The sequence below is a fragment of the Pygocentrus nattereri genome, chromosome 8 (assembly GCF_015220715.1).
Source record: "Pygocentrus nattereri isolate fPygNat1 chromosome 8, fPygNat1.pri, whole genome shotgun sequence".
NCBI lineage: Eukaryota > Metazoa > Chordata > Actinopteri > Characiformes > Serrasalmidae > Pygocentrus > Pygocentrus nattereri.
Genome location: NC_051218.1, coordinates 43,946,665 through 43,959,199, shown reverse-complemented (window position 1 = coordinate 43,959,199; position 12,535 = coordinate 43,946,665). Strand labels below are relative to the sequence as shown.

Here is a 12,535-nt window from a genome sequence, read left to right as displayed (position 1 = left end):
GATGATGACACTAATGATGAAGATTACAGTGTAAAATGTAAACTCTTTCTCGGCTCAGAAGGGACTCACTGGCAGGCTAAGACAAAAGGTTCTTTCTCTCCTTCTCTCTCATCACTACCACCCTATCTAATGCTGTGGTCTGCATGGTCTAATACATTGTGGTGGTTAGTGTGCTGTTTGGAATGCTCTGAATCAGTGAACACATCAGTGCGGCCTAAGAGTAACAAGCAACGGTGAACCCACAGTGTAGTCTTGTGAAATAGAGGCCTATAAATTGTATGTACGCTTACACTAGAGAAAAGTGGGCAAGGTTCATTTGAGATTACTTTAAAGACTTTATGAAGACTCTACTATTTACCCTGTTAACCCTTGTGTTACTCTGTGGTCTGGTGGACCCACCGCATTATTGGATTTTAAGTCAATACAGCCACAAAAATTAATGTAAAAATACCAGATGTTTAAAATAACATGAGTGGCCAACATAGGGTTCTCCTTTTAGCAGCTGTAGCCTATCCATGTTGTCCATACTCACACACAAATATACAAACACATACACATAATAGGTGCACCACGGTCTTAGTCTGGACCTATGCAGACTTGGACCTATAACCGATAATTTATATATATATATAACCTATTTAGAATTCTTTCATTTTCGACAGGCTGGACCTATTTTAATCGGCATAACTTTTCTAGCCTTTATGGTGCCGCTTTCGCAGCCCGGGAAACTCACAGACCAATCACACGTAAATATCACACGTGATGTCACTCATGCCAATGAGATCTGTGCATTACGATGAGCACTGAGACTCAGAGGAAAGTTATATCACATGGCATTCTCTAAAAAGAGAAAATTGAGAATAAATGTTGTTGAAATATGACTGAACAGTACTTTATTTGATTCGACATTCAGTTGTTGACTGCATAAGACGCTGATCTACCTACTAGGCCACTTATACAGTATATGGAAGTCAATGATGATGCAAGTTAGACATTATCATGTTCCTGTGACCTTCGCTTGAGGAAATTCTTTTCTAACTGGACCTCTTTGAATTTTAATTAAATAATTAAAATATTACAGAAAATAATACAGAAACTTCACAGAAAATTAGCAAATGCTGAGGAATCTGGGGTTGAAATGATAATAAATCACATATTTTTTCCTTTCGATAACCACTGAAAATGGGTCCCACAGACCCCAACACCACAACTGGGTTAAGGCCAAATCATAGCACAGAAAAAGCAATTTTCCTCTTCAACAGACGTATTTCAGCTAACATGGGGAGGCTACGTTTAAAAAAACAATATGTACTGTTTGCAATCTGCTTATTTACACAATGCGAGCTGTAACTGCAGCTCCCAGCATGTACACACTGCCATCTTTCCTTTTCAAAGGCCTGGTGATTTGCCTCGCTGCAGACAGCCAAGCTGTAGCTGTCCTGGCGCTACAATATAGGACCCAAGGGGCTTCTGTCTCTGGGACCTTTCACTCATTTTCAGTTGTTCAAATAAACAGCACCACACAGAGGCCAACAAGTCAGAGGAACCCGCCTTTTTTCGGGAACAGACAATTTCCAAACCCTAACAGAAAAACACAAAGAGGACAACATTCCTGCAGAGAAAAGTACAGGCCCACAGCCTGCATGCACCACCTTGACCCCACAGGGTTCACATCTTCCTTTCAATTGTCCGAACACCAAAGCGCTCGCAGTGGAAGCCAGGACCTTTCTACAGCCCGGAACACTCTAATTGATTTTTAAGAAGCATGGGCAGGAAGCGGTTCTCCAAGGGTGCATTTGTTGGATCAGTGCCGAGTTCAGAGTGTGCCTGCACAACAAGGACTTTCGATATGTGCAGAACTGTTATGAAATATTAAACTCATAGTTTTTCTGCACAATATGCAGGCACCAAGGGCGTGCGGGTTACACCCTCTCATGATAACACACAATAATATCCATGAATATCCTCTTTCCATGGCTCCACAGAGTATGCAGCAAATAAAGCTGACTACTTAGCCTGTAATAACTGCAGTTATTCATTTTTAATTCACAAACTTATTGATACGGTTCATTTAGAGCTAAAACACTTCATGTGGTGTACACAAGCCAGAGGCTTAGGTACAGTTCATTTTAGCATGCCGAGGTGCACTACAGATGTTTGCAACTATGCACTCTCTATTTATGAAATTTCATCAAAGGCTATTTATGTTTCCAGCAGGCTCACACTACCATACGACCGCAGCCCACATTACTGTCTACACATGTTGCAAGCATAGAAACAACCGATAATGCAAGCTACAAAAGATTGAGGATTAGGAGGAGTGGGAAAATGAAGGGAATAAGATTTTACTCTCCTGGGTGGGGAGATAAAGGTCCACCCCAGGGGCAGAGCTGACTGATTGCTGATACTGTAGAGCAGGCAGCAGCCAAAGACTGCTGATGGATTTCTCGAATAGCTCAACTGCTTTACTGACATACCAGTCTTTCTCTTCGCTGGTTCTTTGACCGGAGATGGTTCAATGCCAAGTTTCTGGTCAGAGAGTAGGCTGAGAAATCCAGCATATCCTTTCCTAATATGAGGTGGTGGTGTTAACGTGATGGAAATACTGTGTGTGCATTATAATTTATACGCATGTGTGCATGCCTCACCCTTCATATGAGCCATAGGCCATTATGCATCCTACAATATGTCTCTATTTCATACATGCGGCCAGGCGTGAGGTACAATGGAACTATACGTTCAAACAACCTCATGCCTCATTTGTTATGTTATCCTGCGGCCCAGGATAAAGACAGAGTGGGCATTTCGCCATCTTGCAATGCACTGCGTTGGTTCCATGTGATTTAGGATGATCTATATCCACATAGAGCCCATGCTGTGAAAGAAAGAGAACATGCTGGGCCCAATATGGTGGCTGGAGATGATTTATGGGGAACAATAAGAAGCTCCCAGTGTGAACTGTCACATCTTCTTCCCTGCATATATCCCTCACAGTATTCCTCCCAGATGTGTAGGTTGTGCTCAAAAAAGGCTAACTTGCAGAACTGGGTTGGTGTCCTGGCTCCAGATATGCATGTTGAGGGTGAATTCACTGCTGACTCTGAGAGAATGTCAGACTCATGAAGTGTGTCTAGTGCCAAAACAAGGACTATAGATATATTTGGATTCTACCGAGGCACGCAGCAAATCGTAGGCATTTGGGAAATGTGGGATACCCCAGCCCAGATTCAGATGGGGCTTAGCATACTTAGAATCTCCCAATAGGAATCGGATTTTAGTCTCGGTGTGGGACAGTTATGGAAGCCTTGTGCGCCAGATGTCAATCTTTTCCATATGAATAAGTACCCACGTCATCTCCCCAAACATACTATATGTGTCTTCAGCCTGGAGTAGATTTACAACAGCTTTGAATATGATAAATAACTAATATATAAGCAATTAATGGCGTTGACTAACAGATAGTGGCAGCTGAAGGCACACACTGTATAAACATGCAAAGGGAACTACGCCTGCCTTTGAAATCCTTCCAGTCCATATACACACACACATAGTACATATATATATATATATATATATATATATATATATATATATATATATATATATATATATATATATATATATATACATATATACACACACACACATTTTATGTATATATAATATACACATTATACACTGCTCAAAAAAATAAAGGGAACACTTAAACAACACAATATAACTCCAAGTAAATCAAACTTCTGTGAAATCAAACTGTCCACTTAGGAAGCAACACTGATTGACAATCAATTTCACAGCTGTTGTGCAAATGGAATAGACAACAGGTGGAAATTATTGGCAATTAGCAAGACACACTCAATAAAGGAGTTGTTCTGCAGGTGGGGACCACAGACCACTTCTCAGTACCTTTCTGCTTTCTGGCTGATGTTTTGGTCACTTTTGAATGTTGGTGGTCTTTCACACTCGTGGTAGCAGGAGACGGACTCTACAACACACACAAGTGGCTCAGGTAGTGCAGCTCATCCAGGATGGCACATCAATGCGAGCAGTGGCAAGAAGGTTTGCTGTGTCTGTCAGCGTAGTGTCCAGAGGCTGGAGGCGCTACTAGGAGACAGGCCAGTACACCAGGAGACGTGGAGGAGGCCGTAGGAGGGCAACAACCCAGCAGCAGGACCGCTACCTCCGCCTTTGTGCAAGGAGGAATAGGAGGAGCACTGCCAGAGCCCTGCAAAATGACCTCCAGCACGCCAGTTTTTAAACACCTCAGTGTCACTGCTGGACTGAGAATAGCCCACCAGCCAAAAATATCCAGCCAACAGTGTCCTGTGGGCAGCGTCCTGTGACCAGTGATGAAGGGCTAAAGGACGACCAACACAAACTGTGCAGCAGCAGATGAGCTGTCGTCTCTGACTTTAGATCAACAAGGTGGACTGACAAGGTAGGAGTGTCTAATAGAGTGGACAGTGAGTGGACACAGTGTTGAAAAACTCCAGCAGCACTGCTGTGTCTGATCCACTCGTACCAGCATGACACACACTAACACACCACCACCACTTCAGTGTTACTGCAGTGCTGAGAATGACCCACCACCCAAATAGTACCTGCTCTGTGAGGGTCCATGGGGGTCCTGACCACTGAAGAACAGGGTAACAGAGTATCAGAGAAACAGATGGACTACAGTCTGTAACTGTAGAACTACAAAGTGCACCTATACAGTAAGTGGAGGTGATAAAATAGACAATGAGGGTAGAACCAAGGAGGAGGTCATAATGATATTCCTGATTGGTATGTACGTATATCACTCACAGTGCTCCATGTTAAATACTTAATCTGTTGTAGTCTGCACATGAGGCAATATATTAAACCCAGTCATTTTCTATATTACACAATACAAGTGTAAGCCTGAAGTCTCCTCTCAGTAATGACATTTCTACAATTTTAGCATAAATATTTAAAGGCTGCGAAGCCTTTAATTAGTTCTGGCCTAGAGACTGTTCATGAGCAGTGTACAAGGTTCACTTGAGCTAAGCCCTGGGCAAATCCAAACAAATTCAATGCATGACACACAGAGCATTACACAAGGCAAAAGCTAAAGGCTAACAGCTTTAACACTAATGCATACAGCCTTTTAGGGTTCCTTGTCTTTTTTCAGACATTTGGATGCATAGTTTTTGTTGTTTAGCCAGACATGTGGGTTGCACAGATACTACACATTTCTCAAGAGATGAGTGTTAATTTAATGCTCAATAAGAGCTTGACACAGATCATGTTATGAGGATATATTTCATTAAGACGAAGCAAATAACTCAGTGAGCTGCTTTTCCAAGCTGTGGTGCACATGTTGCTCTAATTTGAAACAAATACTCAAGAAAGCAGCAAAAATAGTTGAGGCATTACTGCTGGACTTTCATAAACATGTTGAAATCAATATAACAGGTACCTATTAGTTACAAGGAATCGGTGGTGGAAAAAGAGCTTTGTCTTTAAAAGGACCACATGTCTGGAGGTTTTACCAACCTTGCCCCCAACAAAACTGGTCATGCAACAGATGTTGTTTTTGCTGACAAACGGCTCGCAGCATCAATTTGTCACAGTCAAGAAAAGCCATCGTCAAGCTGCCATCTATTTGGACAACTAGCAGTCCCGTAGAAAGTAGATAAATCAGATCCACTAAGCAATAGAAAGTTTATAGTCATTTTTTACCCTTTGAAGACACATCTGCACTGCTTATCTCCAAAAAATATAAAGCAATAGGGTTTTAGGCCTTTACAAGTACACAAAGTGAAAGAGTTTCTTTCTTGTACGACATGAACGGAAACATGGCAGCTTTGATAGGCACTGATTTTTTTTTTTCATTTCCAGTAAATTTCCTGTTTTCCTGCCTCGGTTCTCGCTTCACAATTTCCTTTTGAGAGAAATAGTGACATTTTTTCGATTAGCTTTTCATCTGCTCTTTGCAATTTTCTTCCCCACTCTCAATGGAAAGTTCACCAATTTTTCACAATTTCACACGCCCAGCTTTACTCCTTTAGCTGACAAGTGGGGGCAAAGTTCATTACTGAGCCCAATATATATGAGTTAGGTTCATACTTCGAAGGTCTGCACAAATAACTCAAGAAATGCCATCCACTCACATGGTACACTCCGAGGTCTTGGAAGGAATGACAGAAGAAAATGGAAAGGACAGAAATGAAATGGCCATTCTGTAACTGTGCTCTTTAAAATGGTTTAAGGCAGAAAAACTGTGCACAAGACCTTATTCAGTGCAAAAACTGATGCTGAACTAAATCCAGTTTAATTTTGTATGACATACATCTCTACAAAATCAATAGTACTGATAGTTCTTTCTTGGCAGTTTGCAAAAAATGCTTTGAATAACTCAACCCTTGTCATAAAAGATTTTTGAGGAGTTAAGCAAAACATTTCTCCTGGCAGCAACAATGTATATGGACAAAAATCAGGCTATGAATGAGGCCCCTTTCACACAAAAGCTATATAGAAGTAGGTGTCAGGAAGGAGATTATACATGAGTAAGTTGAATAATAAGTTGAGTTGTGCTTTTTATAAAGTAAGGATGCACTCTGACAAGGCCAAAGCCTACCTTTCCAGTCAGACAGTGGGGCCCTGAGCCAACACTGCCTTGAATTGAAATAGCACTGTGTCCGGCCGGCAAGAGGGGCAGCCAGGCCATGGAACAGACCTCCTCCCCGGATTGAAGAGTCAGCATCCCCTGCTCCCTGTGGAGGAGCTTAGTCAACACTGGGGTGGGGATGTGCAACACACACTTCACAGAAAGACAGAAAGAGTAAAGCTTTTTGGGCCTAATTCCTCTTTCCTCTCCACACAAGGCCAGCACTGACTTTGATTCCTTTGTTGTCTATGAAGGATGAGAGCCAAAGAGAAACTGTAGGTTTTTTGTGCACATTTATCTGCTTGCTAGGGCCCTTCCTATTTCCTGACTGGACTTGAAGTGAGGATGTTTTGGGGGTGGTGGGGGGGACAGGGGGTGGAAGGCATCAGCGTGTGTTTCCTACATGCCGCACTTGTCCCCTGACTACAATTTCCTGTACCTGCGCCGGCGGCCACACAGGACACACTCCGCTTTCCACTGTGCTGTTTCAATTGTCATCACGTTTGGCCCAAAATTACTTCCCTCTGCAAGGTTACAAGGAAGAGCATTTTCCACTGACGACTGCGGCAGAACAACAGATTCTCATGCACTTCGAGGCCCGTGGGCCGAAATCAGATACACATGCTTAAACCCAAATTGTAGTACTCTAACCTAGAGCAGTGTTCATTCCTTTGTTTGAACCAGTGGGGATGTCACATCATCCTTACACCAGGAAAACTCTGGAGAAATATATTGTACCAACACTCCCATTAATTGAGTAGACATTTAAAATGGCAAAGTTCCAAGTCATTGCCTCACATTTCAGATAACGAGGGATTCCCCATGGAGCAAATAAATCTGATAAGGCATGACAGTGCTGATGCTTCCATAGAATACAGACAGAAAGGTCGGAAGGAGGTAAGGGGGTTAGATAATAGAATGGGTGTGGGAGGCCAGGAGGAAGCTGGCAGTTTCCTCAGAGCCTACTAAATACTCTCTTTCCCATGAACCCTCACTGACCTCAATGACAGGGCATGTCATATTGGTAACTAGAGAAACCTTGTGATGATGCTTCATATAGCATCATGACTTTTTGCCACAGGCCATTTAGATTTAAATGAAAAGACTTTTTGCGAAGGCGTCTTATTTTCAATAGAAAACACTGTGATAAGCCTGTGATGAACACAAACAGAAATTCTGCATAAAGTACTGACGTTCTCCATTAGATCTCCATATAAAACAAACATCTATTCCTAAGGATCTTTAGAGTAAATGTCAGTCAGAAGAAATGAAAAGGCTGTAGTTTTTTATTGGGCCCAAATGTGAGAGTTTCAGAAAAAGCCTGCTCTCTTGTAGCCTTCAGTTAATTCGTTAGAACATGAAATACCAAAACAAACCTTATCAGCACTCGCGCTTTGCAAAGCTTAATGTATACAAATCAGGCTATTTCGAACTAAACATTAGCTCCCTGCTCACTGAATCAGACTTCAATGCTTGGATTTCTATTAAGATTAAACAAAATTAATTAAACATGGTCCTCAGTCATTAACTAATTAGGACAGTCCTCAGTCATTAACGAATTAAATGTAACTGCAATGAGACCGAGTCCTTCCAGGACCGGAACGGAGAGCATTTCTCGAACAAAAGAAAACAGTTCCACTCACATGACTTCTTTCCTATTATGTCTGGACACCAAGAAGTGCTTTTTCATGCCCACCTACCGCTGCATCATTAGATGCAAAGAATCTAAACATAAAGCACTTCAAATCTGAGCAAAGTTTACAGAAGGGAAAAGCTCTGTGTGGGCTAAGTGTCAGTGTGTATGTGCTGCCCATCTCCGCCTTAATTGCATCTCCTGGAGGCAATTAAGGCAGAGATGGACATTAGCTTACTACTCATAGCACACTACAGTAGATTACAGAAGATTTACAGAAGATTCCACAGCTTCCCGGTCCGATAATGACATTCTCACTTCAAACACGGCCCTGTAAGTCGAGTGAAACATCACTGAGTGAGTCTCAAGCTGTTTTTAATCACCATGACGGTAACATGAAACACATTGCAGTGAGTGAGTTGTCCAACAAAAGGGACAAGTGGAGGCCGGGAGTTTTATTTAAACATCTTCTGGAGTAACATGCTCATAGCATTTGAGCCCTGTCATCTGGACTTCAAGGAACATTCGAGATTTTTTCAAAACTGAAATGGTAGCCATGTTAACTCAGCCAGCTCAAGGGCTAATCGTCTTCCATTCAGGGGAATTACATTAACAGCCCACAGAGGCTTACTTGAAATCAATAAAAGTGGACAGCTTCTTCTGCTGCCCCTGGCGCTTGTCTGTTGAACAAACTTTGCCGCCAATGAAATTACAATCATCTCTTTTGTGCCTCAGAGTCCCCAATTTTCCCATTTTTGCTTCAATTGAGGTTAGTGTTCAGATAAGTAATTGGGGGACCACTTCTTATAATTGGACCCAGGCTTTGCTACAACAAAACAGACGAATTTCCTCGGCCACCAAGCCTCCACGTGGTTTTCATTTGTGAAGATATTTAACAGAGAAACATATATCTGTGTCTCTTATGGCTGCGGATTCCTAATGTTGAGAGAGGCCATCTTTCCGCAGAAGCCTCCACCCAAGGTGCGGGGAACGGTATGTATAACCCGGCATGCGGCAAGTTCCCCTCCTGGGTCTCACTAACTGACACCTGCGATGACAGACGACATCTCGATACACTCTGCATTTGGAATTCAGTGAGGAGAAGCTTTCATACCAAACTCCGCCAGTGAATGTCAGTGTGGCAGGGGAACGTTCCCTTAAGAACATGCTCTGATTCCTCAGATCCAAGCAGAGAACCGGGGGCTTTTGTTGTCTTAAACAGTCCTCTAGATATTATGACTGGCGAACAGCACATCCCTCACTGAGAGTTTGATTTCAGAGATGGGTTACTGGAGCAGAGCTGCGTACAGAGGAAATACCGGCGTGCAAAATCTCTCAAGTATGATTATCATAATACACAAAAGAGGCATCTAACAGAAAGCTGGCTTAAATAGGGTGAGCTTTCATATACGTGAAGTTAATTATCATTTCATGAGAGAACAATAAAGCCACTAAAGGGGCAAAAAGTGAATATTGCTGGAACCTGATGGCTGATAACAGACCATCAAACCAATTAAGTGCTGTTCAGCTGAAAGAGTGACCTCAGGTTAAAGCGCAAGCAGTGATGCCAAAACTGATCATCATATGGACGTTCAGGTAGCGCTTTACGTGCCACGCTTTCATCAACCTATTTTATGCAGGTCATTCTACAGAAACGTCCACTTTTCTACCTCTCAACAGGAGTCACTGGTGTTACCGCTCCTCACTGGTGTTACACACAATAAAGAGACATTTTTAATAAAATACATTTTACAAAAACGGCTGCTACAGAGCATCAAACCACATGCTGTCAATCATGGAACATCTATTAAAATGTGTAATTCAATCCATTTGTGTTCAATTTTTTCACAATTACCTCAGAATAAAGTCGGTCACACCAGTGACTTCAACTAAAAGCTTCATGTGAGATCATGAGCTGAATGAGAAAATCTCTGATCACTGAGAGACACAGTGGACTCACCATGTGCTTTTCTTCATAGATCCTCAGAAAACAGGTAAAAGGATGTCAAGTGACCTGTGATCAGTGTGCTTTTTATTTTAAAATAAAAGCTTTTTGTTGCACTGCAGTTAAAACAGCAGAAAAAAAACTCAACATATAGCCTCATCTTTTACACACGTCTGTGGTATTTGGAATCCTATATGATCAATTTTAAAACTAACACTGCTAAACTGAGGCTCAAGAAGGTGTAATTATTAAAATAATGCACTGTTTTACTTTAATACATCACTAAATTTTGACCCTAACATGTTTTTGAAGTGTAATATATCTGTAAACGCTAGGGACACAAAAACGGCTGTTTCTGTAGAACGACCCATGTCTTTAAATCTGCGTATCCTGATGAAATCTATTCCAACATCATTCATCATCCTAACACATTTGTTGCCTATGATCATCACCGATCAGTTAAATTAAAGTCCAGGTCCCTGTAGTGACACTGAGACAGTGAGAGGATGTTCTGTGGCCTAAAATATTAGCTGATCTGCTTCTCTAGACCATCACATAATTTGGCCTGGCCCATTGACTTCTGACAATATGAATGTCAACGATGATGCAGGCAAAGATTGTGGTCTGTGAAGCGACACACTATTCACAGCAGCTTTCTTCAATCCCAGATTGCTTTAAATACTCCCGGTGACATCTCATAATGTGTGACCAGGGAACAATTATAACCAACTGTCTGAGCTACTGTGAGGCTGTAAGCTAGTACTTGGGAATGCAGGCCAGCTGGTCCACGCTGCTCTATTTTTGTGAGGTAGAAAAATTTGATAACGTTTATTCTGTCAACTCTCTGCTGAAATATCCAGCACAGACTAGTAGTTATGAATTCTATGCTAGGGTAAACTGCCAAAACATAACAACATCGCCAGTTTGGGAAGAAAACCTCATTATCTCCAAAGTGGTAACTTTACAGGAGGAGGGGGGAAAAACTGCTTCACTTTGACTGCAAGTCAACGGAACCGGAATTTTTCGAAGTCATTTTATGTAATTTCTCTTACGCAGTTCATCATGAGATGTCAATATAAAGGGCAACAGGCGTTTTCAAAACCATATCAAAAACTGAAAAACGTCAGAAAATTGAGATACGAGACAACAGCGACGTGCTTTGCTGGTGAACAGCTAACCAACTAACCTAACCTAGGTTAGCTGTGGTAGTCTATGCTGGTTTTTCCGAGGAAAGCTAAAAAAGGAAGAAAACTATAGGCTGAAATAGGCCTGTCTAAATTACAGGTACACATTTTAAAAGCAGCTCTTGGAAGGAGCGATATTAGGGTTGGAAATCTGAGGGGAAAGCACACAGGGACACACACACACACACACACACACACACACACACACAGCACAGAGCAGCCGTTGGGACATCCGAGTGAACTTTAGCTAACCTAGTTAGCAACTTTCCGGGCAGCAACTCACCCCCAAAATACGGCGCCCTCACCTGAGAAAGAGGCTATCCCGATCCAAATCCCACAGAAAAGTGTGCACTCTCTCTTCATCTCCAGTGTTACAGTCCTCGAAGGTTTCAGATTTGATGCCAAACTCGTTGGTTTTCTGGTGTCATTTACTCGCTGAGCGGCAGCTTCAACTTAAAGTCCTCAGAGTCCCTCAGGTGGCTCGCGCGCCCCTCTCTCTCATCAGCGCGGGAAACCGAGAGAGCTTCAGGACGAACGAGCAGGAGAAAATGTGGAGATGTTTCTACCCCCTGTTACAAAAAAAGGAGAGACTGAATTCGCGGGGATCTGAATGGATTTACAATCATTTCCCTTTCCTCCCGTGACTGACTCGCTCGCCCACCCCTTTGGTTCATAAAATGCTTGGGGGCAGCGGCTCAGGCTTCGGACCTTTGGGTTAGGAGTCTCCTCCTTAACTTCCCACAGGCTGAACTCCTGTGAGGTGACCATTCCCTCTTAACCAGCTGAAATCAAGGGTCTATAACAAAAGATAATCCCTAAATCTGATACACACCAATCAGGCATAACATTATGACCACCTCCTCGTCTACACTCACAGACTGTAGTCCATCTGTGTCTCTGATACTCTGTTACCCTGTTCTTCAGTGGTCAGGACCCCCATGGACCCTCACAGAGCAGGTACTATTTGGGTGGTGGGTCATTCTCAGCACTGCAGTAACACTGACGTGGTGGTGGCGGTGCGTTAGTGTGTGTTGTGCTGGTACGAGTGGATCAGACACAGCAGTGCTGCTGGAGTTTTTAAACACTGTCCACTCACTGTCCACTCTATTAGACACTCCTACCTTGTAGATGGAAAGTCAGAG

The 12,535-nt window shown here is 42.5% G+C and overlaps 1 protein-coding gene across 2 annotated transcripts in view; it reads right to left on the bottom strand.

Moving 5' to 3' along the window:
- The window catches only part of flt4 (fms related receptor tyrosine kinase 4), a 54,022-nt gene extending 41,967 nt beyond the window's left edge, over positions 1–12,055 (bottom strand). For both annotated transcript variants that reach the window (XM_017712507.2, XM_017712508.2), the window contains exon 1: positions 11,699–12,055. In XM_017712507.2, the coding sequence (XP_017567996.1) occupies positions 11,699–11,756 (58 nt within the window). In that variant the 5' untranslated portion in view covers positions 11,757–12,055. The remainder of the gene's footprint in view (positions 1–11,698) is intronic.
- Positions 12,056–12,535: the final 480 nt, after the last annotated feature.